Source organism: Bos indicus, chromosome 4 (assembly GCF_029378745.1).
Source record: "Bos indicus isolate NIAB-ARS_2022 breed Sahiwal x Tharparkar chromosome 4, NIAB-ARS_B.indTharparkar_mat_pri_1.0, whole genome shotgun sequence".
NCBI classification, from domain to species: Eukaryota; Metazoa; Chordata; class Mammalia; order Artiodactyla; family Bovidae; genus Bos; species Bos indicus.
In genome coordinates this window covers 118,724,374-118,752,373 of record NC_091763.1, presented here as the reverse complement: position 1 = coordinate 118,752,373, position 28,000 = coordinate 118,724,374, and the positions used below count along the sequence as shown (strand labels likewise).

Sequence of the window (28,000 nt, the reverse complement as noted above, 5' to 3'; positions counted from 1 at the left end):
GGCGGCGGGCTCCGCGCTGGACCCGGTGCGGACCGTGCACTCCGGACCATGGTGCACAGCGCATGCACGGCACGGTACCCGTTTCTTGTATCTGAATTTCCGTAATTAAAAAAAATGAAAAAGCCTACAGAAAATCTGTATCAACTTTAAGAGGAAAAACATATGATCACAAAGACAACCCATCACCACTGACCGCGGAGGTTCACAAGGAGAGCCGTGCTGGAGGGGCGTCTGCCAGTGAGCCAAAAGCTGGAGAACACGCACACAAGGGTTAGAGAAAGCAGAGTCGACACTCACCAAGCGTTTCGAGTCTTCACTCTGTCTGTAAAAAAACAGGAGCTGCCGCACCAGGAGGGTAAGGTTGGGACCACTGGCAAGGGGAAAAGCGCCACCGGACTGGGACAGGCTGGCACAGCGGTCGAACGCGCTCCTCTGGATGGAACACTGGAGACAGACCGAGACAGAGGGCGGCGTCAGTGCTTGTGCGGCCCGAGGTCTCCAGGCCTCGGGTCGCTGGGAGCGCAGACGAGCGCGAGGGCTACGCCACGTGGAGGCCACAGCTGGTCGCCTGGGGTGCAGCTGCTCCACACCCTCTACAGGGGTCACCACCACCGCCATCTACTGTCATCTGTAGCCGTGGTTTGGCCTAGGCTTGTATTTCATAATTTGAAACCACCAAAAAACTCACCTAAACTAGTAAAATCACTTGTTGGGGAAAATACTATTATCCACATTAACTTTCTTTTTTGTTTTTTTAATATTTTTATTGAAGGATAATTACTTTACAGAATTGTTGTTTTCTGCACATTAACTTTCATTAAACAAGTACACACAAAAATGCACATAAAATGAATTCCACCTCTAAGGATCCAATGCTATATTCAAAATAAGTTTTCTCATGCCTAATTCCTTCTCAGTTTAAAAGCAAACTTACTTGCTGTTTTCTGTCTCTATAGCCTCGAATAAATGACTGGATAATTATTGCATTTTTCAATCTTCGCCTTTCTTCCTGAATAACATAGGGAGGAAGAACAATTGGTCAGAATCAGTGCAAATGACATACACTAGTTAAGACTACACACCACAAAATTCACTCTTTGAAACATACCATTCACCAATTTCTAATATATTTGAAGTTGTACAGTCATGCCCACTGTCTACTTTCAGAACATTTTCATCACTCGGCCCCATAAAACCCCTGAACCGCTGGCCGTCAGTCACCCCTCACTCTCTGTCCCACCCCACCCCTCCACCCTGCCCTGCTGCTGCTAAATCGCTTCAGTTGTGTCCGACTCTGTGTGACCCCAGAGACGGCAGCCCACCAGGATTCCTCGTCCCTGGGATTCTCCAGACAAGAACACTGGAGTGGGTTGCCATTTCCTTCTCCAGTGCATGAAAGTGAAAAGTGAAAGTGAAGTCGCTCAGTCAGGTCCGACTCTAGCGACCCCTGGACCGCAGCCTACCAGGCTCCTCCGTCCACGGGATTTTCTAGACAAGAGTACTGGAGTGGGGTGCCATTGCCTTCTCCGCCACCCTGCCCTGGCAACCACTAATCAACTTTCTACCTCCATGGAACTCTACTCTGGACGCTACACACAAGGGAACCATAATATGCAGCCCCTGAACCTGCATGTGGGCCCCCCATGTGCCCGCACTCAGAGACAGTCCACGGGTATCACACAGCAACCTGCCAGGCGAGCGCCACTCCTGTTTCAAAGACAGAGACTCAACTCTCCATAGAGACTAGGGATGCCGAAAGATATGCGTCAGAAAGCAAACGCAGGTGTGACAGGAAAACCGGTGCTCTGTCTTAGCACGCAACGCCACTTCACAGCCTCCCTGAATGGCGCCTACAGGCGTGAATAGCACACACAGACTCATACAGTCACACCGTCAGGCCACAAAAGTGCACTTTCTGAGCTTGAGATGGTTATGAGGGAACCCCTGAGCTTGAACCAAGTTTGGGCATCAATTCATAACTATGATTCTAAGGGTACTTGATGATAAACTCATAAATCATCCCAGGCATTTTCAACACATTCATTTTTGTTCATTCAGTTGTTAACTAGGGAGGAAGCCTCAGTAACACTCTAGTTCTCTGGCAGGTGTACCGGAAATAGATCAGCCCTCACAAGGCCTCAAGGTCAGCCTGCAACCAGCTTATCCCCCCTCAGTTAAAGGGGGTTTACTGTCCCACTCCCTACTGCCTGCCAGAAACAAATGCAATGCTCTCCGAAAAGAAGAAGAGGTCACATTCTAGAACCTGAACGCATCATTCTGGTTAGAACATACGATACCCAGTATTCAACCAAAATAACCAGGCAAAAGACAAGAATTTAAAATCAAGAGGACAAACAACACAAACAAACCCACAGGAATTCCAAATACTGGAGTTTAAACATTATCTTTAAAAACCTAAAATTATGTTCAAGAAATTAAAAGACAAGAGAACTGGTAAATAATAGAATCAAAGACAATTCTAGAACTGAAATAAAAACTGGAATTCAGAACTCAGTGGATGTATTTAATAATCAGACATCACTAAAAGAGGTAATTTGTAAATTAGAAGTTGAGAAAAGACTAGCCAAATCAAAGGATAAACATACAGAGAAGAGGACACAGCATGAAGGTCACATTACACCTGTAATGTGAGTCCAAGGGGAGGAGGAGGAGAGGGGAGCTGGAGCAGAAGCACCACAGGGAGCAAGGGCTGCCTGAGAGCGCTCCAGAGAAGAGCAGACCCAGCAACCAGTGCACCGGCTTCCCTGGTGGCTCAGTGGGTGAAGAACCCACCTGCAGAGCAGGAGACCCAGGTTTGAACCCTGGGTCACAGGGATTCTCGGGAGGAGGGAATGGCTACCCACTAGGTGTCATTTTCTTGTTTTTCAGTATACTTTTCTTGTTTGGGCAGTGACCCTCAAGGGAGGGCAATTTCACCACCAAGGAAGCATTCAGTGATTTCTGGAGACATCTGCAGTTGTCCCAGTTGTTCCAGCTGCCTACAACGTTCCTGCTCCGTCCTCCAGGAATTCACTCAGCTCTGACGAGCTCAGAGACACCATCCCTCGACACAGACAGCAGGCCCTCCGGGTGCCCTGCAGGACCCTGCCTCACCCCTGCGGTCCACGCCAGCAGGAACACTGTCTTGTCTTATCTCACCCACACACCCAGCCGGCAGAATACTACCCGGGACACGAGCTCTCAATATGTATGTGTTAAAGGAATGCATGACTTATTAAAAACAAAACAAGAAACTACGCAGAAAAGCAGGCCGTAAGACACCACACTGCTGATGAGTCAACAAGGCAAAGCCACTTTAAGAAACTGTCTCCGATGACAAAATGTAAAATAGACTGGAACAAAAGGGGTCCCTAGCCCCTTTCGTGTACTCAGCTTCTTCACAAACACACAAACAGTGCACACAACCTGCATTCACAGGGAGTCTTCTCCTACTTGGTAAAGCACGAACATACTCCAAGACTTTCTACCGCTTCTGGAAGCCACACCACAAGCAACCACATGAACCGGAAGTCTATGTCCTCCCCACTCTGGAAACTCCTCCTTTAAGCCCATCTTTTCTACATTCTTTTAGCCCATCTACATTAGATGACTCACCATAAAATCAACAAATCCAGAATGGTTTCAGAAGTTTAACATACATACAAACACGCGTTATGTCACGTATACATACACTTATCTATGTATATCAAACAGTAAAAGCAGGGCTTAGCTAAATGCTCTGGAAACGGCTTGTCGACAGGGACTGTCACACACTGCTTACCTCCCTCTTTCTTCTTTCTTCCTGAGTACGATGTAAAAGAGAAGCCTTTTCTTCCTAAACACAAAGAGAGAAAAGACAAAGGGTGTAATTTCAAATTCTAAAATGCTCTCATACAAAAATTACAGAATACTGTGACCCAAAAGAATTCTAGAGACCATCCAATCCAACTGTCTGGGATAAGAAATCCCAGGCACAGGGGTTAAATGGCCCCTCCCCCAGTCAATGTTATAACGCTAGTCGTTTTCTAAGAATAGGATCTTATTTCTTTACACACACACACACGTTAGTTCAAGTAAAACTGGGGAGGTCTGAGTAAGATCAGCGCACTGTCAGCATCCTGCCTGTGAGCTCACACCACGGCTCTGCAAGAGCACCACAGACAAGGCCAGGCCAACACAAGACCTCGCGTGGTGTTTCCAACAGCTCTGCATGTGACTGTACAATTATCTAGTGAAAATGTCAATGAAAAACTCAACTTTTCATTGTTACCAGAGTTTTAAAAAATTATTTTCATCGTTAAGTAAAACTGCATTCTAACCAAAATTAGTTGATATGCAGAAGGAACTGAAATAACAAATGGGAAAGTTAAATGTTTCAAAGAAAAACACTTACAGTCAACCCGCCCCAGAACAGTTTCCGTCCTTACTGCAAGGGCGTTTGATTTCTGTGAATTTAATCCAAAATTAAAGGTCCAAGATCTTAACATACAAATCATTAGAAAAATTAATAAACTTAAATTTGTTAACACATACAGCTCATCAGAATAGTGTCAGTAAGCAAGCAATGAGCCAAATTAAAATCAACTTTGATATGTGAAGGAATACACAATGTGTAGAACAAAAGTTTCTCACTGACAAAATTTACAGCCAAAGAAAGAAATCCTCCAGATATTTTCCACTATAGAAAATTTCATTTCTTGGATTCAAATAAAAAAACCTTTAAAGCTACCACACGTCAAAGGTCAGAAAAATATTTTATTTTTAACGGATTAACTAAAAAGAGGAGGGGGAATAAAAAAACCTAAAGCAAAAAGTACAAAGTTACAATGCTCAGAATTATGGAAAGGGTCTAGATAAAAATACAACCATACTTCTAGTTATTCTCTTTATTTGTGAATAGGAGTGGTAAGTATACACCTGTAATTTCTCTTCTTCTCCCTTCGCCCAGATTTAATGTATATTCATTACTTGGGTACAACTAAAGAGCCAAGATTTCTTAAAATGCTGTTACAACTACGAGAAAATATACTTAAAGCCATGTTTTACCTTTTAAAAAAGGTACATGTCAGCAAAACAGTCACCAAATTGACTTCACATGTAAGCTGCAGCATCATTAACCTAAATGCCCCGGGGGTGAGGGTCTGAGGGCTAGGCCTGTCTCTCACCACCAGTTCACCTCCACTGGCTTCAACGTCCAGCACGTGCAGGGATTTAATAAATCCCTACAAAATGAATGAACAAACATTTCTTTAGGTAAAGCAAAGACGTCTAAAGAGAGGAGTAACCTTTAACAGCTGAAAAGCACTTCTAAGCACCTGCAGCACTGCACGGAGGCTGCAGTATCCTCAAAGTCGCAACAGGTACCAGTCATCAAAAAGCGTACCTGGGTGCTGACTGAACACTAGCATTTCTTAGAAATTCCCTTAGGTCTGAAGCACGGATACGAGAGGGTGCAGAGGCATGCCGAGAGCGAGTGTCCTTCCCTCCGAAGACCTGCACGTAAAAACAGCTGGACACAGGGCACTGTACAGGCGGGAAGGGCACGTCCTCACGCCCGTGCTCAAGAGCTACGGAGTGAAGTGAGACTCGCACAGGCGCGCCTGGCCCTTTGGGATCTCATGGACTGCGGGTAGCCAGGCTTCTGTCCCTGGAATTCTCCAGGCAAGAATGCTGGAGTGGGTTGGCATTTCCTTCTCCAAGAGCTACAAAGATTCCTACTTAAAACAGCTCATTTCAAACACTGTAAAATAAGCACAGCCAGCAAACCCACAGTCCTAGACACACATACACAGACCCTGACGTGTGATCTCAACCATAAAATTGTAGTTTAAAAAACGTGAGGCCTTTCAAAGAGCACTCATGCTCCCTAAATGCTTTACAGAGGAGAGAGCGGCCTGCCAAGCCCACAGGACACACCAGCCGCACGGGATGCGCCAGCCGCCACCAACACCGAGCCCTCTGCCTGCGCACGGGCCCCACGCGCAGAAGACAGCCACGGGCGCTCCACACCCTGGACCTGGTCAGCCCAGGTGTCCCTCAGAACAACCAATGAGCTTCAAGAACTGTTATTTTCCCTGTTTATGGACGACAAAAGTGAGGTTCAGAGAGGCAGAGCCAAGATCTGGACTCAGGAAGGGTCTGGAGCCTCAGCCATTCAGCTGTGGACTATTTACTCTGAAAAAGAACATTAAATATGATCATATTATTTTACATTTTGAGAAAAATTTAAAAATCTTTTGTCTTTGTAAGACGTACATAATTTGGAAGATCAATCAGAAAGGAGCCAGAGGAGGAAGAGGCCACAGAAAAAAACTAGAGTCGCCAAAACTGGGCCTGAGTTCAGAAGGGACGGGGTGGGAGGGCAGGAGGGCTCGAGAAAGGTCCAGAGAAGGGGAGACGGGCAGTGGGAGGCCGGGAGGAAGGCTGCCCTGAGCGCAGTCAGCTCACAGAGAGAGAGAAGCGAAACACAGCAGGGAGGCGACGTCCAGAAAGCAGGCCACCGCCAGACTGCACACCTCAGCGGGTACCGAGCTCGCAGGGGAACCGGAGCTGCCTCGTGCCAGCTCAGACACAGTCCGTGTTCAAAAGACATTCAAATGAGGCACGTAAGAGGAATCTGCTCACTTAACAGATACTCGCCGAGTCCCGTGTCACGCGAGGCAGTGGCTATTTTAAAGTGATACAGGAGCGCACAGTTTGCTGGACGCAGAAGTGGCCTGTCCACTGCGACCCACTGTGGCCGGACTTGCTTCTGGACAACAGCGATAAAGACAGCAGACGCTGGCTCCCCCGGGGCACACGTCTCAACACACGTGGGTGCCGCTGACGGCTCAGAGACCGTGCACGAGAAAAAGCGGATTCCGGAGCTGCCTTGGAAGGATGTGCTCCGGAGGGTAACGAGATGGACCGTGTCACAGCAGAAGCGGTGTGGTCAAACAGCGGCTGCTCTTCCCCCACGTCCCCCGACCATCTCTGGGGGCCGCCTCCCACAGAGCGAGCCCCTCAAGCCTCCGTCGCCCTGCCCTCCTCCCACCTGGCCTTCCCCCTTGACACCGACGCGCACACGTGACAAGTGCCCTCTCGCCTCAGGTGAGGCTCGGCTTAAACGCCACCTCTCCCAGGAGGGCAGACCAGCGCCTCCCCTGCCCTGCCGCCCATCAACGGGGAGACCGCGGGCACGCAACACTCACAGACTCGCTCCAGCGCACAGCCGTGCTAGACAGCACGCAGACCACAGCTGTATCTGCAGTCAGGACCCCGAGGCCACACGGGCAGCACCCTCAAAGGTGTGGCCGCCAGATGGCGAGGATGCTCGCCCTTCAGCAGCTGGAGCCACACAGGGCCAGCGGAGGGGTGGGGGGTGGGGGGTGGCCTCTCCAGAGAGGAGCAGAAAGTAAGAAAACAAGACGAGTCCTATCGCTTGAGAAGGCAGCAAGGAATGGCCACAGTGCGCCAAGGGGCTTCCCTGCTGGCTCAGCTGGCAAACAATCTGCCTGCAACGCAGGAGACCCTGCTTCGATCCCTGGGTTGGGATGATCCCCTGGAGAAGGGAAAGGCTACCCACTCCAGTATCCTTGGGCTTCCCTTGTCTCAGCTGGTAAAGAATCCACCTGCAATGCAGGAGACCTGGGTTCAATCCCTGGGTTGGGAACATCCCCTAGAGAAGGGAACAGCTACCCACTCCAGTATTCTGGCCTGGAGAATTCCATGGACTGTACAGTCCATGGGGTTGCAAAGAGTCAGACACGACCACACGACTTTCACTTTCACAGTATGCCAGGCCCAGTGGTCAGGCAGGGAAAAATAAAGGCACAAGCCAGACGCTAACTCACAATTCTGAGTGCCTGCACGTGGCCTGGAACAGTAAATAACCATCAGCTTGTGAAAGTGAAATTTCACCACACTGCTAAGAGAGTAAACCAGCAAGCCTGCTACCATGCACAGGCGAATTAGGGTCCAGGACCCACACCAGCGACCTGGGCCTCAGCTGGAGCAGCAGTCCACCCCCGGCACACGCTCTGGGGGCGGGCCTGCCTACCACACCTGAACAGACAGCCTAGCTCAACTTCTCTATTGGGTGCTGAATAAACACGATCATGTTTTTAAACATTCTCTCATGTTCCACCGGGAACATCGCACTCCACACCCCGGGGCAAACTCTGAGCTGCCCCGACAGGCTCCCGCAGGGGCAGGCAAGGCACAGGGACAGGGCCTCCAGGGGGACAGAAAGCACAGCAGGGATTCGGCCTTCCAGGAAGCACAGCGCATTGGTCAGTGAACAGCATGCAACAGCTGAGAAGCCCAAGTAAATGACATTATATCCCTACGTCTTCACATCAAGACAGACTCCTGATGGGCCTGAGATTTGCACACATACAGAGCACTGTAAAAATACATGAGGATGACACGAGCATTGTTCTTAAATGCTCGATGTGAAGGAAGACCTTCTCTAAGGAAGAAACGCCACTCCACACGCTAAATCTATGGTACTGTTTGTCATTAACTTATTTAAGAATTATAAGTTTGATCCCATAAAAATTAAAAACTTTATACACAGAAAAACATTATATCCAAGGTTTAAGAAGGTGACAGTGGAAATATCTGTAACACTGCAAAACCAGCTATTTGTAAAAGCTCTCAAAAATAATTTTAAAATATCAACAATCAAATAGAATAACTAGGAAATAAAAACATATTTTAAACATAACTTCATTTTTACTCATTTTTAGGGAAAAAAAGCAATACAAAAGCAATGGCAGGTTTTAACCTGACTGGCAAATCTACCCTCAGGTAACAGGCTGAGGTGAGGACGGGTAGCAGCTGCCTTCATGCACTGGTGTGCTCTCCTCAGAGGGCGGTTTGCAAATCACTATAAAAATTCACAGTGTACACGAACTTTGATCAACCCTCCTAGCAATTTAACCTGCAAACGTTACTGGCACACATGTAAGTATACGCACCCAATGCTGCTTCAATTACCAAAAAAAGTCGAAAACAACCTACATGGCCATTAAACTACATGACAGCGAAGTAACTTCAGGACACTCATCACAGGGAGGATCACAGAGAACTGCTTTAAAGTGCAGGAGACCCATCTGTACTGACTGAACTGCCTCCACACAGTGCTCGGCGCGGCGGGTGCGCCGCAGGGGTTCAGCACGCTCCAGAACGCGTGCAAACAAGAAGAGGGCACACCTCTGTGACTCACGCACAGAGCAGGGCTCTGCAAGGCCACTGAGAAGAGTCAGACCGGGCGGTGAGCAGCAGGCGGAAAGGCCACAGACGCTGCTTTTACTTGAATCTTTATCTTCTCCTGTTTGAATTATTATCCAAGTACAACAAATAACCTCTCACTCTTTTAGACTAAGACACTAACGAAGCTACTCCACAACATAAGTTTTTAAATACAGCTCAACAAAGCCAAGAATAAGTTCATGACACGTGTGACTGGGAGGAAGACAGCAGTAAGTGCCAGCCAAAAAGCACAGGCAGACTTTGATTTTTACAGGTTGCTGGTTTCAACTTACTGCACTGGAAAGTATCTTTTCCCTTTCAGCATCTACGGGCCTGGACAAGTCAGGGATTCCCAGCAGCAGTTACACACTAGATTTACAAAAGGCACTCAAACAGACAGTGACTAACCCTCCTGTCCTAACGCAGACCTGCTGCTCTCAGCGCCACTCTCTCACCTCCACAGCGGGGACACTAACCCTTGCATCGATAAGTAAACTAGAGCAAACCTCAGCAGACTTCTCTATTTGACCTTTGACCTTCAGGCACATTATCTTATCTGCTCTGAAGATTAAATATGGCCAAACTTCACAAATACCATTAATGAAGATTTTTTTCAAGGGGGAAAAAAATGCCTTCTTCATGCAAATGAATTTAGTGGTAACAAAATGAACTTTTAAAAAAAAGTCATATAGAGTTTAAAGTAGATTTCATTAACCATCAGAATTTTTTTTAAATGCATAGTCAAAAATTTGACTATAGATTAAACTAAGTTTACATAACATGACAATTTACATAAAGACAAACACTCAAACTGACTGCTAACCACTTAAAAAGAACTTCAGCATGTTTATTAATACCTTTATTTTAAAAAATAACGTGAGATTTTCTGTTTTATCTATATGGGCTATTTTCTACTAGAAATTTACCCCACTTACTAATATAAACAGACTCAGTCTTACATCTGTTTCAAGTTATGCACAAACAATACTAATACTTTGACATAATTTGAAGAATATTCAAGTAAAATACTTTGAGTTAATTAAAATTAACAGAAGTTTTGTGAATAATGTACAACCTATGATCTCTGGATTTTTCCTTCTTTTATAGACCTATAAGAAAAAACTTTTATGAAAGATACAATGGCGACCAGCTTCACACACAGGCAAACACAATCAAAGGGGCAAAAAACACAGTCGTAGGTGCTCACTCTGGCAGCACGTATCTTAAAACTGGGGGCTTCCCTGGGGGCTCAGATGGTAAAGAATCTGCCTGCAACGCAGGAGATTGGGTTCCATCCCTGGGTCAGGGAGAGCCCCTGGAGAAGGAAACAGTAACCCACTCCAGTACTCTTGCCTGGAGAATTCCATGGACAGAGGAGCCTGGCGGGCTACAGTCCATGGGGTCGCAGAGAGTCGGGCACAATTGAGCAACTAACATTTTCACATCCTAAAACTGGAATAAAATAGAGTGACAAATTACGAAAATCACATTTATAAAACAATGCACTATGAGCCGCCCCAATTCAAAATCTACATAGAAAAAAGGCATTTATGCTGACTTAAAAATAAAATTTATGCTCATTTAAAGTACCACAATAAAATGTAACAGTGTATATTCCATTACAGTAAATTCCAAAAGACCTGCTGTTCTTACACCAGAACTGTGTGGTAGTTACGGCAGTTGCACTAGCAAAATCCTAGAAACAAACTGCACAAGTCCATCTAAGCAACAGAAAAGTGGCCGTGGGATATCACGCATCCATGAAGAGAAGCCACACGTCAAGGTGCTGGCGTGGAGTCGCCACTGAGACACGTGCTGAGGAGAAGAGCAGCTTTCCTGGTGGTTTAAAATGTCAGGGGGACGCGTTTATCTATATTTACTCTAGTTTTGGAAACCCTGAGGAAGCTGGTAATAATTTTGGAAAGCTTGAGGAAGCTGGTAACAGTGGGGAAGTTTGGGATCTTAGTGAGAGGAATGCTTCATTATATATGCCCATTAGAATAATCTGTTTTAAAAACTTTTTCCAATTTAAAAAAAGAAACTTTTTCAGGGCCACTGACTGGAGATTAGAGACGGAAACATCATCAGACTTAAGGAAGGTGAGTGATAATCTAAACACCTCATTGGCAAGAATTATAACTTTCTCATTACGAAGTTTCAGAAACAGAAGCCCAGAAAAGATGAGGGACTATGCTGCAGACAGCTGGTTACAGAGATGAGCATTTTGTCAAGTCCCCATTATACTTTTTACAGTTCCACCTTTCACAGTAAAGACGGGCTACGAGCTGTGCTGCCTGCTAACCCACCAGGGTTGCCAACACTCCTTCTAAAGTTAAAGGGAACATTTCTTACAACTGCCGTAAGAAAATCAACTCAAAAAGACACAGGACTGCTAAAGCCACCCTTCCAGTGCCTGCAAGACAGGGTCCTCACCTTGCCCAACGGTGGAATGAGAGCTTACGCAAAGCTTTAGAAACAACACAAGACGTGCGGGCTACACAACATCCAGACCAGGGCTCACATACTTGAGCTTCGTGCTTTACGCTAAATGACCCGAGTCTCTGAGCCCTGATTCCTACCTCCGCAGGCTGCTAGCGTCTCTGCCTCACAGAGCGGGAGTCAGGAAGAAGCAAGAGCACACAGCAAGCAGGCAGACAGACAACGAGATACGGCCCGGCTTACGGCCACGAACAAGCAGAAAAGCAGAAACCCCTGGAAAGCGCCCTCGGAGGCCGAGGCTGCCTGCCGCAGCCCTCTGTGACCTGCGCACGCAGCTGCTTAGGCAGCAGGGCTGCGCAGCCCAGGGGACACGCCAAAGTCGACGTGCACAGGGTGACCGAGCAATCCAGCTTCTTTCTGAAATCTATCCTAAAAATAATTATAAACCACTGGCTAAAAAGATGTTCACAACAGGAGAGAAATAAACTACTGCTGCTGCTGCTGCTAAGTCGCTTCAGTCGTGTCCGACCCTGTGCGACCCCATAGACGGCAGCCCACGAGGCTCCCCCATCCCTGGGATTCTCCAGGCAAGAACACTGGAGTGGGTTGCCATTTCCTTCTCCAATGCATGAAAGTGAAAAGTGAAAGTGAAGCCGCTCAGTTGTGTCCGACTCTTTGCGACCCCATGGACTGCAGCCTACCAGGCTCCTCCATCCATGGGATTTTCCAGGCAAGAGTACTGGAATGGGGTGCCATTGCCTTCTCCGGAAATAATCTACAAGCCCCAAAATAAAGCATGAACACAAACACTTCATACACAGCTCAAACAGAGAAGGATGAGGGACTATGGTAATTATGCACGGTAACTTTTTTTTATAGGAGTCTGTTTTATAATTAAAAAAAAAAAAAAAAAAAAAACCTCTTAATTCATGTTTGGCTGTGCGGGCCCTTCGTTACCACACGGGCTCTTCTCTAGTTGCGCTGCGCAGGCTTCAGCAGTTGCGGCTCCCAGGCCCAGGGCAGAGGCTCAGGCGCTGGGGCACGTGGGCTTAGTCACTCTGCAGCATGTAATTTCAGAAAACAGACTGAACAACTGGACCCTCGGCTTTGGGGGAGTATATATGAATGCCTCGTGGTCAGTCCACAGGAGAGAGTCTCAGCTACAGCAAATAAAACCACAAAACCAGTACCAAAGGTCCGAGGTCCTCCAACAAGCCCCAGTTCTCCAGGGAGCTCTGCTCTGCTACCGCCTCTGGGTCAGAACGACTGTCTGCACTCGAAGACACGCAGACGCGTATTCTGGCTGGCCACGCCACTCTGTTGCTCCTCTGAACGCCGGCGTCCCTTGGAGTTCTGTCCTGAGCCCACGCGTCTTCTCAGCAGAACACTTGCCAGCACGTTGTGCAATTTCAACTACCTACTGATGGGCCAGCGGAGCGGACTCCCAGCCTCTCCCTGAAGCTGCTCCTGCCGACTGCACATCCCCAGCATTTCACAGAGCACGTCCTAGGGACTCCTCAGCGCCTCGGATCATGTCCACTCCTGTCGTCCCGGACTGACACCTGATGTGCCTGCCGAGGGTCCCCGCAGATCTCGTCAACTCTAGCTCCTCACCAGCGCTGGAGCCCTCCCCTCGGGGCCGGCCACCTGCCTCAGGCCCCCACTACTCTGCGCAACTACAGCAGCTTCTCACCTGGGGTCTGGCCCTGCACCGCCCCTGAGGGACGAGCTCCTCACAGGCCCCCTTTGTGAGCTGGCCCGACTGCCGTCCCCCCAGCCTCGTCTCTGTAAGTGACAGCCACTTTCTCATGGTCGGACAACTCTGCCCATGGCTTCTTACTGGTGGCAACAATGTTCAATCAGAAACCTGTCAAGAACCCAGCCCAGCACACAGAGCCGCGGGCAGCAACACGGGGCTCGAGGGCAGGCTGCAGGGCAGGCACTAGAGGAGGAGGAGGACTGGCTTCCGCCTGCGTCCTCGCACAGACTGCCCAAGGCAGAAATACACTTTCTGTCCTCTCCTACTTCACCCTCTCCCCCAGCCTGCCCTGTGACCGTCAAGATTCCCAAATCACCCACTCCCCAGTATATTCCCCGCTGTGCTCCAAAGGTGGCTGGATTAAAAAGGTAAATGATCTAAGTGAATTCAAACTGCTGCAAATAAATGACAGCCCTTCCTGCTTCTAAGGCTTTTTTGAGGAAGATGGCTAACTCCTAACGATTCAGGTCAGACTCTGCACGTACGCCTGTTTTCGAGCAGCATAAGGTAACAGCTCAGTCAGGAAGCCTTGCCTGGCGGAAGGGAATTTTAAGTCCGTTCCCTAGTTCGCCAGTTTGCTCTGCTGTTCCCAGTTCACCAGTTTCTTTCCTTCTTACACCTCCACACTGGTGGGCTACACCTAAAGCTCGGACTGGACCATCAAACAGGGCAGAAGGGACAACGCCTGATGCTCAGACGCTCAACAGGCACTGCACGTTCTCCCTGCTCTCCTGTGCCACTAGCTATGGGGAAGCCAGCTGCCGTGTCAGGAGCACGCTCAAGCAGCCCTGAAGACGTCCAAGGGGCAGGGAACGGACACCTCCCACCAAGACCCAGCTCCAACCTCCAGGCACAGACACGAGCCAGCCCCAGAACAGAGCCCCCAGCACCAAACAATGGTTTCCTGGTTTCCAACACCTAGGCCTCCGAGAGACTGCCGCACCAGCCCTCAGGTATCTGGCCCCACAGAGAGTGAAACTGCACTGCTTTAAGCCACTAGATGCAGAAATAGACAACTAGACCTTCATTCATTGGAAATTAAGAGACTGGTGAAGCAAGAGATCATGACCATTCAGATGAACACAATTTAAATGGAGTAATGTTTTGCAACCTAGTTTCCATTAAAAATGACATTCTGATACAGATGATGAACAGACATCAGTCAGTAATGAGTATGAAAACACACAGATCATGACCGCTTTAAACAGCTGTACAGTACCCCACTGTACGGTTACATCACCATTTGTTTAACAGATCTTCTACTGTTAAACACTCAGGCTGTTTCAAATTTTTCAATAACACAAGCAATGCCACAACCGTCAGCTCTTCTTTCCCAGGCATCTATGCCAGACACCTGTTACATCGGTTTATTAGAATACATCTCTAAAAACAGAACTGCTGGATTTAGCAGGGCCGCGCCTGTTTGTGACTCTGGGTACTTGCCGTTAAACTGCGCCCCAGGTAGACCGTGCCAATTCATGATGCCACCCACACCCCCACAGGTATTTCCATCTTTAGCTCGGTCAGCACTGAAGGTGATGGACTCTGGGACACTGGACAGAAGTGCCTGCTCCTGCCCTCGTGCTCACAGGTGGCAGAGGAGACGGAACTCGTGAAGAGGCCGTGGTCGGAGAACAAGTCGTGGGCAAAGAACAACACACTGAACTTCCAAACTCCTAGGTGCCCGCATTCTTTGAAGTTATAAGAAAAAGGGAAAATCACAGAGGAAAACTCTTCACTGCTTTTGCAATAATCTCTTTTGAGGGCTCTTCTACAGTCCTATGAGATGACTAGTTTATTACCTCAGTTAAGAGACCTAGTTGGCAACTAACTCTGTAACTCCAGAAAATCAGGGCACACAAGTGTGCAAAGTCAGACAGGACAAGGGAAGGCAAGCGAGGCAGGTGCCGGACACGCTGAAGGAGGCGCTCACTCTCAGGACCAGGCAGCCCCTGGAGTCCGCCTTAAGCCCTGCGTCCCCAGTCAGCGCCTCCTTGACGCTGTGCCCCAAGTCTGCTGGTCGCCTCAGCCTTTGAGGCCCAAGGACAACTCCAAAGTCTCAGCCCTTCCATTCTGCTTACTGTCCCTGAGAACTAGACCAAGACCTTCTGACTTTATCTGCGACAGGGAACTCAGATTTCTGGTCTCATACGTGAAAGCTACAGATAATCACATTCAAGAGGACAGACTGGGGCCAGTGGGAAAAACGGTAAGGTAATAATATCAGTCCTGACAGTAAATTGTAACATCTGATCTTGGAAAACATTCTGCTTCCCTTGAGTCAGGCCTGTAAGAGACAGCTTACGCTGCAATGCAATGTACACAGAGTACAGAACAACACAGTGTCAGCTTTTCAAAGTGAAACAGCACATGTTCTTAAGTTAAAATATTTACGGTAAGACCTTCAATTATACAACAGAGGGCAGCTGTATAAAGCTAACCAGTCAGAGGGCTTGCAGTCTTAAGAGCAGTCTAGATTTAGGCACAGAGAAGGCAATGGCACCCCACTCCAGTACTCCTGCCTGGAAAATCCCAAGGATGGAGGAGCCTGGCAGGCTGCAGTCCTTGGGGTCGCTAAGAGTCGGACACGACTGAGCGACTTCACTTTCACTTTTCACTTTCACTTTTCACTTTCAATCACTGGAGAAGGAAATGGCACCCCACTCCAGTGTTCTTGCCTGGAGAATCCCAGGGACGGGGGAGCCTGGTGGGCTGCCGTCTATGGGGTCGCACGGAGTCAGAGACGACTGAAGCGACTTAGCAGCAGCAGCAGCAGACTTAGGCAAAGGCAAAATTAAAATTCCAGCAGTGGGCTTCGGGAAGCTCTACAGTAAAACCTGCTCTGTGAACCAGTGGCACCCTAACACCCAAACCAGAAAAAGGTATCACAGGAGGTGAAACCTACAGACAATTCTCCCCTGAACACAGGCCAAGAACCCCCAAATAAAACACTATAAACTGAATGCAACAATGTATAAAAAGAATTATATATCACAACCAAGTGGGACTTATGCTGGGTATGCAGGGTGGGTTCAGCGTTTATCAGGTTGGTGAAAAGTAACTGCTGTTTCGGGCTATACATTTTAAATTGTTATAACTAGGCTCAACCACATCTTTATTAATCAAAACAGGAACCATTACAATAACACATTTTTGCCAAAAATAAATAACTCTGTTTTCCATGGCAAAAAAATCCACGCTTGGGGATTCGACGAACTCTTGGAAGGCGTTTTCTGCATCCTGCTGGTTGTGGAAGCATTTTCGCTGCCAACAGGTGTTGAGACGTTTGAAGAAGCGGTAGCAGGTGAGCGAGAGGTTGGGCGAATGTGGAGGACGAGGCAAAACTTTGCAGCTCAATTTGGTCAACGTCTGATGTGTTGCTTGTGCGATGGGCGGCCGGGCACTGCTGGGGAGAAGAGGCGGGCCCTTTCTGTTGACCATTGCCGGCTGCGGTGTTCAGTGCACCTCATCCACCTGCTGAGCGTACTTCTCAGATGTGATGGTTTCGCCAGGATTCGGATTCCAGCAAATCCATTACAGGTGCAGTCAATCAGACAGGCAGCAGACCACCAAACAGTGACCATGACCTTTTTTTTGGTGCAAGTTTGGCTTTGGGAAGTGTTTTGGAGCTTCTTCTTGGTCCAAATACTGAGCTGGTCATCGCTAGTTAGTTGTATAAAATCCACTTTTCATGGCAAGCCAAAATCCAATCAAGAAATGGTTACTTGTTGTTGCACAGAATAAGATGACATTTCAAAACAACAATTTTTTTGATTTGCAGTCGGCTCATGAGGGGCTTCCCTGGTGGCTCAGACAGTAAAGAATCCGCCTGCAATGCAGGAGACCTGGGTTCGATCCCTGGGTTGGAAAGATCCCCTGGAGGAGGGCATGACAACCCACTCCAGTATTCTTGCCTGGAGAATCCTGTGGACAGAGGAGCCTGGAGGGACTGCAGTCCATGGGGTCGAAAAGAGTCAGACACGACTGAACGACTAAGCACACATACGGCGTGTGAGGCCTCACTTATCGAGCTTTTTCAACTTCAAGGATCCTCTCAACCAGTCACTGTCAACTTCTGATGAGCGGCCACTGCGCTCCTCGTCTACAAGGCTCTGGGCAGCTTCTGGTTCTTTTGCAGAAAGCACTGTACATTTGTTAGCAGTTCCTCGGCCAAATGCATTGTTGATGTTGTGAGTTGTCTCTGCAGCTTTATGAAGCATTTTGAACTCTAATTAAAAGAAATTCACTCAAATTTGCTTTTTGTCTAACATCATTTCCCTAGTCTAAAATAAATATAAACCTGCAAGTAATGAGTTGTTAGTGAAAAAACATAAGACTTAAATGATGCATAACACAGACACATTTAAGAATGCATTCCAATACCAAATGGCAAAGTTCAACAATGCAAAACTGCAATTACTTTTGCACCAACCTAATAAAACACTTGGTATAATCCATTATAACAACAGACTAAAGAAAAAGCATATAATCACACCAGTGCTCAGCTCCTCAGTCACACCCAACTCTGCGACCCCACGGGCGGTAGCCCGCCAGGCCTCTGTCCGTGGTATTCCCTAAGCAAGACACTGGGGCAGGGTGCCGTCTCCTACTTCAGGGGCCTCCCTGATGCAGGGGTTGAACCCACGTCTTCTGTCTCCTGCACCGACAGGCAGATTCTTTCCCACTAGCATCTTGTGGGAAGCAACCCCTCCAGGGGCTGCTCTTTTGATTTACACATTCAACACAATCCCAGTCAAAACCAGTAAATCCATACAACACAAGAGAACACAGCCAATACTGCAGGTAACCATGGTATCGGTGTTAGTTGCTAAGTCGTATCTGACTCTCGAGACCCCATGGACTACAGCCCGCCAGGCTCCTCTGTCCATGGGATTCTCCAGGCAAGAATACTGGAGTGGGCTGCCATTTCCTTCTCCAATAACAACCATAAATGGAGCATAACCTTGAATAACTGTGAATTACTACACATCTGCAATTTATGTAATATTGTTCATTTAACTATACTTAAAAAAACCTGATGTAACAAATACACTTAAAACACAATGGTTTTTTTTAAAGAAAGGAAAAGCACAGTACGTTACTTTGTGATTATCAACAAAGTGACTCTAAGGTTGCTATGAAAAGGCACAAGACTCAAAAAAGCCAACACGATGCTGAAGAAAAATATGAACAAAGTCAGAGGACTGACACTACCCAACTCTGAGACTTACTCTAAAGCCCCAGAAATGAATACAATGTGGCACTGGCAAAAACAGCGCCAAACAAACCAAAAACCCCAAACAGACACAGAGATCCATGAACCAGGATACCAAGCCCAGAAACAGACACACGACTGAGCCGACTGACCTTTGACGAGAGCAAAGACAATCCAATGGGGAAAGAACAGCTTTTCAACAAACGTGCTGAAACTGGACACTCCCATGCCAAAACAGAAAAAATGGCACCCCATTCCAGTACTCCTGCCTGGAAAATCCCGTGGACGGAGGAGCCCGGTAGGCTGCAGTCCATGGGGTCACTGAGGGTCGGGCACAACTGAGCGACTTCAGTTTCATGCACTGGAGAAGGAAATGGCAACCCACTCCAGTGTTCTTGCCTGGAGAATCCCATGGACGGGGGAGCCTGGTGGGCTGCCGTCTCTGGGGTCGCACAGAGTCGGACACATCTGAAGCGACTTAGCAGCAGCAGCAGCAGACACAGACCTTAACACAGTTCACAAAAATTACCCCAAAATAGACCATAGACGAAAAGGTAAAATACAGAATTATAAAACTACTAGAAGTTAACACAGGAGAAAAGCCAGGTGACATCCTGTTTGGCATGACTTTTTTTAAAAAAGAATTTGATTTATTTTTTGGCTATGCTGGCTCTGTGCTGCTTCACAAGCTTTTCTCTAGTTTTGGCAAGTGGGGGCTACTCTCTAGTCGCCCTGCGTGGGCCGCTCACTGCAGCGGCTTCTCCTGTCGTGGAGCACGGGCTCTGGGGTGCTCAGGCTTCAGCAGCTGCAGCGTGAAGGCGCAGCAGTTGTGGTTCCCGGGCCACAGAGCACAGGCTCAGCACTCGTGGGTCATGGGCTTAGTCGCGCCGAGGCATGTGGGATCCTCGCAGACCAGGGATCGAACTCATGTCTCCTCCATCAGCAGGCAGGTTCTTTACCTCTGAGCCACCAGGGAAGCCCTGGCATGACTTTTTAGATGCAACACAAGACAATTCATGCAAGAAAAAAACTGATAAAACTGGACTTCACTACAATTAAGAACTTCTGCTCTGCAAAAGACAGTATTAAGAAAATGAGAAGTTATAAACTGAGGCAAGATATATGCAAAAAACATATCTGAAAAAGGAGTTCACATATACAAAATATATAAAAGTACATTAAAAATGTATGTAAGGAACTGTTGAAACTTAACAGTAAGAAAACAACCTGATTAAAATATAGAATAAAAAAAAAAAAAAAAAAATATAGAATAAAGACCTGAACAGACACCTCAACAAAGCAGCTAGATCTAAGTAAGCACCTATGAAAAGATGCTCCGCGTCACATGTCATGAGGGAAATGGGAACTAAAGCGGCGAGGCCCACCACACACCCACCAGAAAGGCCACATGTGAACCTCCAACACCAAACGCCGACAAGGACGTGGAGTAACAGAAGCCCCCACTGCTGGTGCAAACGCAAAACGGGACGGCCACTCTGAAGAAGATGGCAACCACTCCAGTATTCCTGCCTGGAGAATCCATGGACAGAGGAGCCCGGTGGGCTGAAGTCCATGGTTTTGCAAAGAGTCGGACATGCCTGAAGTGACTTGGCACGAACGCACAGCCACTTTGGAAGACAGTTTTTCAGTCAACTGCAAAACTGAACATAGTCTTATCAGACAATCCAGCAATCCCACTCCTTGATATCCACCCAAAGGAGCGGAACACCATATCCACGCAGGGCCTGCACGTGGATGTCGACGGCGGCTTTATTCACAACTGATGCTAAAACTTGGAAGCAACCAAGATGTGCTTCCGAAGGTGAAGGGACGAACGAACTGTGGTCCATCCAGACAACGGAGTATATTCAGCAACTGGAGGCGGGGAGAAGCTATGAGGCCACAAAAGGGACTTCCCTAGTGGCCCAGTGGTTAAGCCTCTGCCTTCCAATGCAGGTGCGAGGGTTTGATCCCTGGTTGGGGGACTAAGGTCCCACATGATGTGGGGTGCATCCAGAAAAAAAAATTAGACCACAAAAGACATGGAACAACCTTAGAAGAAAATTCCTAAATTCAAGGAACCAGTTTCAAAAGATCAAAACCCACAGAATGTACAACACCTGCAGTGAGCTCTGATATAAGCTGACTTAACAATAATGTATCAACATCAATCCATCAATTGTAGTAAATGTACTACATAACAGCAAGATGGAGGAGATGAGACAGGAAACAAAGGCGCTGCAGAGAGGGAGTGTGCTTCCCAGCAGTTTTTTCTGCAAGCGTACAACTGCTCTAATAAAATAGTTTGCTAATAGAAAATAAGGTTTAAAAAAAATCAAGCTATCAAAGCTTACAAAAAGGCAAGGAAGACCCCTGCATGCATTTAAGCACGCTGCTAAGTGAGAGAAGCCAGCTGAAAAGACTACACTGTGTGATTCCAACGACATCCTGGAAGCGCAACCTAACCTACAGGCAGGAACAAGGCTGCTGGAGGCCAGAGATGGGGCTGGGGCGGGGGGAGCGGCGGCGGGGAAAGCGCGGGATAAGGGAGATGAACAGGGAAAGCACAGGGCAACACACTATGCTCTACGACACTGCACTGGAGGATGCAAGTCATTACACACGTCAGAACCCACTCAATGCAACACAAAGAACGAACTTTAATGTACTGATATTGGTTTATCAATGCAACAAATGAACTGCACTAGGGCAAGATGTAGTGAACTTTCTGATGTACAAGGTGGATTTAGAAAAGGTAAAGGAACCAGATATCAAGTTGCCAACATCCACTGGATCATATGGGAGGCTAGGGCATTCCAGAACAACATCTACGTCTGCTTCATTAGCTGAACTAAGGCCTTTGACTGTGTGGATCACCACAAACTGTGGAAAATTGTTAAAGAGATGGGAATACCAGACCACCTGACCTGCCTCCTGAGAAATCTGTATGCAGGTCAAGAAGCAACAGTGAGAACCAGAAACAGAACAGACTGGTCCAAAATTGAGAAAGGAGTTTTTGTCAAGGCTGCAGTATTGTCACCCTGCTTATTTAACTTCTATGCAGACTACATCATGTGAAATCCTGGGCTGGATGAATCACAAGCAGGAACTGAGATTACGAGGAGAAACATCAACAACCTCAGATATGCAGATGATATCTGCAGAAAGTGAAGAGGAACTAAAGAGCCTCTTTTATCAAGAAGGTAAAAGAGGAGTGTGAAAAACCTGGCCTGAAACTCAACATTCAAAAAACTAAGATAATGGCATCTGGTCCCATCACTTCATGGCAAATAAAAGGGGGAAAAGTGGAAACAGTGACAGATTTTATTTTCTGGGCTCCAAAATCACTACAGGCAGTCAGTGCAGCCATGAAAGTAAAGACACTTGCTCCTTGGAGGAAAAGCTATGACCAACCTAGACAGTATGTTAAAAAGCAGAGACATCACTTTGCTGACAAAGGTCTATCTAGCCAAAGCCATGGTTCTTCCATTAGTCATGTACAGATGTGAGAATTGGACCATAAAGGCTGAGCGCCAAAGAACTGATGCTTTTGAACTGTGGTGTTGGAGAAGATTTGAGAGTCCCTTGGACTGCAAGATCCAACCAGTCCATCCTAAAGGAGATCAACCCTGAATATTCACTGGGAGGACTGATGCTGAAGCTCCAATACTCTGGCCATCTGATGGCAAGACCCAACTCACTGGAAAAGACCCTGATGCTGGGAAAGACTTGACGGCAGGAGGAGAAGGGGAAGACAGAGGATGAGATGGTTAGATGGCATCACAGACTCAATAGACATGAGTTTGAGCAAACTCTGGGAGATGATGAAGGACAGGGAAGCCTGGTATGCTACAGTCCATGGGGTGGCTAAGAGTTGGACATGACTGAGCGACTGAATAACAAGGCAAGATGCTAATAACAGCAGATTTCTAAACCTGTAATCAAATGACCTCTAAGATATTCTTCTATGCACTACTGAGAAAAGAAAAAAATACTGCCAAAAACTGTGTCATGTTATCAAGATGTACTCTGACTTCAGAAATACTAAGTGGAAACTGTAGTGACTTAGCACCAGAGGAATCCAGTATACACTGACACACGCAAATCCTCCCACCCACCTGGAATACTTGCTTCCCACCCACCCTCGTTCGACCCTTCAAGACCAAGCCCACCAACTCTGTCCTTTCCTGAGTCAGCTCCAAGGGAAATCTAGAATGTGGTACTTACTCTCTCTATGGTTATTTAAGGTTTAATTACATAAGTCTTATCTCCCCAACAAGATTACAAGGAGGGCATGAACTTTTCCTTACAATGTTTCAGATCTTTCAAAGAACCTTCACAAATAAATATATTAAATATTCATTTAATTTGAAGGAAAAATTTATATTCACTCAAAAAGTGGCAACCATTCAGTTTCCACTAAGCTTAAGAAAGAAGAGAAAGGACTTAAGTTGCAGAGAAAGAGAATTAAAGAAAATAAGCAAATTTGGGTGCTCAAATATCATTTAGCTGTTAGGAAACAAAATCAAAACAATGAAACTACATACCCACCCGAACAACAGAAGAATTTTCTTATTAAAAGGACTGACAATACTAAGTGCTGGCAATAAGTGGAGCCCCTGAAACCCTCAGACGCTGCAGGTCTGCCTTCGAGGGGACGGGGCAGAGCGCACTAGAGCTAAACCCATGTGCAATGTGTGGCCAGCACGTGAGAGCAGGTGTCCACCCAGAGACTCACACAGCAAACGTGGGCCAACTGTGCTACGTTCAGACAATGCATCAAAATAAGACAATGGGCTCCACCTCTCAGAGCACTGAGCCACAAGAAGCCAGCTCCAAAAAGAGGGGATTCCAAGCACAGGAAGCTCAACAGGCAGAATTACTCTGTGGTAATAAAGGTGAAAACAGGAGATATCTCTGGGTTGTTGTTCAGTCACTAAGTCATTTCAACTCTTTTCAACCCCATGGACTGCAGCACGCCAGGCTTTCCTGTTTTTTACTATCTTCCAGAGTTTGGTCAAACTCATGTCCATTGAGTCAGCGATGCCATCCAACCATCTCATCCTCTGTCGTCCCCTTCTCCTCCTGTCTTCAATCTTTCCCAGCATCAGGGTCTTTTCCAATGAGTTGGCTCTTGGCATCAGGTGGCCAAAGTACTGGAGTTTCAGCTTCAGCATCAGTCCTCCCAGTGAATGTTCAGGGTTGATTTCCTTTAGGGTTGACTGGTTTGACCTCCTTGATGTCCAAGGGACTCTCAAGAGTCTTCTCCAACACCACAGTTCAAAAGCATCAATTCTTTGGCGCTCAGCCTTCTTTACAGTCCAATTCTCACATCTGTAGATGACTACTGGAAAAACCATAGCTTTGGCTAGATGAACATTTATCAGCAAAGTGAAGTTTCTGCTTTTTAACATGCTGTCTAGGTTTGTCATAGCTTTTCCTCTAAGGAGCAAGCATCTTTTAATTTCATGGCTGTACTGACCATCCACAGTGATTCTGGAGCCTAGAAAATAAAATCTGTCACTGTTTCTACTTTTTCCCCTTGTATTTGCCATGAAATGATGGGACCAGATGCCATGATCTTAGTTTTTTGAATGCTGAGTTTCAAGCCAGCTTTTTCATTCTCCTCTTTTACCCTCTTGATAACAGAGGCTCTTTAGTTCCTCTTCACTTTCTGCCATTACAGTGGTATCATTTGCATATCTGAGGCTGTTGATGTTTCTTCTGCTAATCTTGATTCCAACTTGTAGCTCATTTAGTCCGACATTTCACATGATGTACTCTGCATACAAGCTAAATAAGGAGGGTGACAATATACAGCCTTGAGGAACGCCTTTCTCAATTTTTGAAGCAGTCCATTGTTCCATGTCTGGTTCTCACTGTTGCTTCCCGACCTGCACACTGGTTTCTCAGGAAGCAGGTAAGAACGTCTGGTATTCCCATCTCTTTAAGAATTTTCCAGTTTGTTGTGATCCACACAGTCAAAGGCTTTAGCTTAGTCAGTGAAGGAGTAGATGTTTTCTGGAACTTGCTTGCTTTTTATATGATGCAACGGACGTTGGCGCTTTGATCTCTGGTCCCTCTGCCTTTTCTAAATCTAACTTGTACATCTGGAGTTTCTTGGTTCACATATTGTTGTGCCCATCCTTGAACGAAACGCTCCCTATCTCTGGACAGGAGGGCTCAGAATGGAAGGGTGCAGAAGGCAGCCTCTTGAATGCTGGGCACGTGATCTGATGGGAATGGTGGGCCCCAAGGTGTGTTCACGTGTAAAAATCCTTCAAGCAGAACGTACAGTTAATTCCCCACCCAGATTCCATCACCCAACCACTTGACAGTAACTGATACCTCTCAGAAGAACTGCACTCTCACCCACGCCAGGGGCAGCCTGCAGACAATGCATAAGTGATACAAGAAGGGGCAAGTCTGTGATGCCAGCCGCACTCCAAAGCTACCGGCGGGATTGGCTAAAGCTGGACTGCAACCCTGGTCCCCTGACCTCTCCTCTTCCTTCAACTCCACTCGTACAAGGATTTCCTCCTCAGGCTTCTAGTGGATGGGGCCTAAGATAAAGACACTTAATGTTTGTGCCTTGACTGTATGTTAAGTCTAAACCTCAATGAAAAGGGGGATAAAAGGGGAAAGGAAAAAAAAAAAAAAAAACTGTTTCACACATTTGAAACACCATATACACAATCTCCTCTTGAGATTCTGATTTTCCTCAGAGACAAAATGTGTTACCTGGTGAGAGAACAGGATCAGCACCCAACAGGACCTGCGGGGTACTCGTCAGTACTGAAGTCACAAGGTCGTACAGAACTGAAGGGACATGGATTCTCAGGCGGTGACCTACAGCCAGGCCACATGGCCGTGCAGTCACCCAGTGGCTCTTTATCCCATCTGAAAACTAACTCTGGCCCACAGGGTCTTCAAGGCCCCTTCGAAGGGCAGAAATCCTTTGGTCTCACCTGGAATTTTCATGAATAGCCAAGCCCGAATATGGCCCACGCCAGCCCTGCCACACTTCAACACGTACCCTGTTCTGCAGCCAGCTACATTCAACCAATCACCATCTTGCAAAACCCAAAGCCTGAAAACTATCAACACGCTTCTCTCCCAACTCGCTGCTGGGATCCCATCCTCCACCCTCAGAAACGAGCACATACATACCCCAATGTGTGCTCAGTCTTGTCTGACTCTTTTGTGACTCCATGGGTTGAAGCCCACCAGGCTTCCTCTGTGGAATTTTCTAGGCAAGAATACCGGAGTGTGTAGCCATTCCCTTTTCCAGGGGATCTTCTTGACCCAGAGACTGAATCCAAGTCTCTTGTATCTTCTGCATTAGCAGGCAGATTCTTTACCACTATGCCACCTGGGAAACCCACATACACTCGCAGTACCATTTAAACAGGTATCTCTACACCGAGCAATCACGTTAGAGTCCCAAGTCAGCCCAGTCGCAAAGGTAACAAACAATACGTTAGTATAGAAGACAAAATACACGAAGCATTTAAAGACCATTTTAGAAAACTATTTAGTAAACAGCTAATTATACTCACGTGAACTTCCCAAACACTTTAAGTAGGGAGGACCACACTTTATTTTCAGCCTGATAAAACTAAAACAGGCAGAAAAGGGATTCAGTGAAGTAGTGGAAAGCAAGCAAATGAAACAACGCTGACGCTGAGCTGCTTACCAGCAATTCCAGCCAATCAGCAGATGCCAGTCATCAGAGAAGACAGCAGAGTAGTCTGTCCACTCTTACTCTCAACTGTTATCCCAAGAATAACTGTCAATCCTAAAAGAAATCAACCCTGGATGCTCACTGGAAGGACTGATGCTGAAGCTGAACCTCAATACTTTGGCCACCTGATGGGAAGAGCTGACTCATTAGAAAAGACCCTGATGCTGGGAAAGACTGAAGGCGGGAGAAAGGGACGACAGAGGATGTGATGGTTGGATGGCATCACCGACTCAGATGGACACAAATCTGAGCAAACTCGGGGAGACAGTGAAGGACAGGGAAGCCTGGCGTGTGGCAGTCCATCGGGTCACAAAGGGCTGGACAAGACGAACAACAAAAACAACTATCATAACAGAAAAAAAGTTCCAGAGTCTCTCCAGAAATGTTTCCAAAGGGTTGTTGAAGAATAATTTTCATGCTCTTGGATTCAAACACACGGCCAAAGACGAGGAGTACGCCTCAATTTCAGAGATTGTCGTCAAGAACGAATACATCCTGCTCACCTCCTACAACAGAGGAGAACTCCATAAAAGCAGTCACCACCAGACGTCAAGGCTGACAAAGTATCCAAAGCTCATTTCGGAAAGAAACACTGTGTCCCTGGCCCCGAGTTTTTCACCATCTAAATGTGAAGGGCCGTCCACCCTCAGCATCCTCGCAGCTCCTGGGCGATCCCGGTGCACGCGGCCCCGGCAACCATCAGCCTTCCTCCCGGACCCGGTGTGACCCTGGGGGGTGACCCCGCCGCCCGGCCGGAGGGACGCACGCGCCCCGCCCCCGCCCGGCCCCGAGGCGCCGCCGCTCGCAGGCCGCTCTTACCTTCCGGCTCGCGCCTCCCAGGGACACCTTGGGCCTGGTTTTGAAGTCCCCCTCAAAACTAAACATCTTTACAGCCTATCCCATCTGGGGGACCCGACCCAGAGAGCGCGGGCGGCCAGCGGGCGCCGGGGGAGTGCCCCGGCGGGGACGAGGCCGCGCCGGGCAGGGACCCCGCGCCCGCCGGCGGGCTGCCCGCTCGGCCTGCCCTGGGTGGGGGGGTGGCGACACAGGGGGCGGCCCTCGGCCACCGCCGCTCCCCTCATCCACGCCTCGCCGCCACTCCGGCCGAGCCCGAGCGCCAGCGGGGGCCGCGGATCCCTCACTCACACCCAGAGCGGCCGCTGTGAGGAAAGATGGCCACCGCCGCCGCCGCCGGCGCCGCCGCTGCTGTGCGCCGCCCCGTCGGCGTGCGCGCGCCCGGCACGGACGCCGCCGCGCCGCTCCCGGCGCCCGGCTCGCGTGCGCGCGCCCGTGTTGACGGCGCAGCGGACCGTGGGAAGAACCCGCGGGGCCCTGCGCTTTGGCGGGAGGGGCGAAGGGCGGGGCCGGGGCCTTGAGGGGCGGGAGCTGGTGAGGGGCGGGGCCAGGGGCGGGCCGGGGGCGGGGCCGGAGCGCGTCGCTGCAGCGCAGGTGCGGGGGCAGTGAGCGCCCCCAGCAGGTGCTGCGAGGCAGAGGGCGCTGTCCGAGGGGTGCTGAAGCGTCCCGCGTGCACAGTGCTCCGGGGCCGGCTTCGTGGGCGCCTGCGTCCCGAAGCTGGACTCGGATTCCGTGTGTGCACTTTTCTGGGAAG

At 48.1% G+C, this 28,000-nt stretch overlaps 1 protein-coding gene across 2 annotated transcripts in view; it reads right to left on the bottom strand.

Moving 5' to 3' along the window:
* Nucleotides 1-27,594, bottom strand: part of UBE3C (ubiquitin protein ligase E3C) — a 115,269-nt gene extending 87,675 nt beyond the window's left edge. Inside the window, exons 1-4 of one of the 2 annotated variants that reach the window (XM_070788501.1) lie at nt 27,211-27,594; nt 3,782-3,835; nt 935-1,009; nt 298-444 (exon numbers count right to left, since the gene is read on the bottom strand). In XM_070788501.1, the coding sequence (XP_070644602.1) occupies nt 298-444; nt 935-1,009; nt 3,782-3,835; nt 27,211-27,276 (342 nt within the window). In that variant the 5' untranslated portion in view covers nt 27,277-27,594. The remainder of the gene's footprint in view (nt 1-297; nt 445-934; nt 1,010-3,781; nt 3,836-27,210) is intronic. The other variant, XM_070788500.1, reaches the window with a different exon arrangement.
* Between the last annotated feature and the right edge of the window lie 406 nt (nt 27,595-28,000).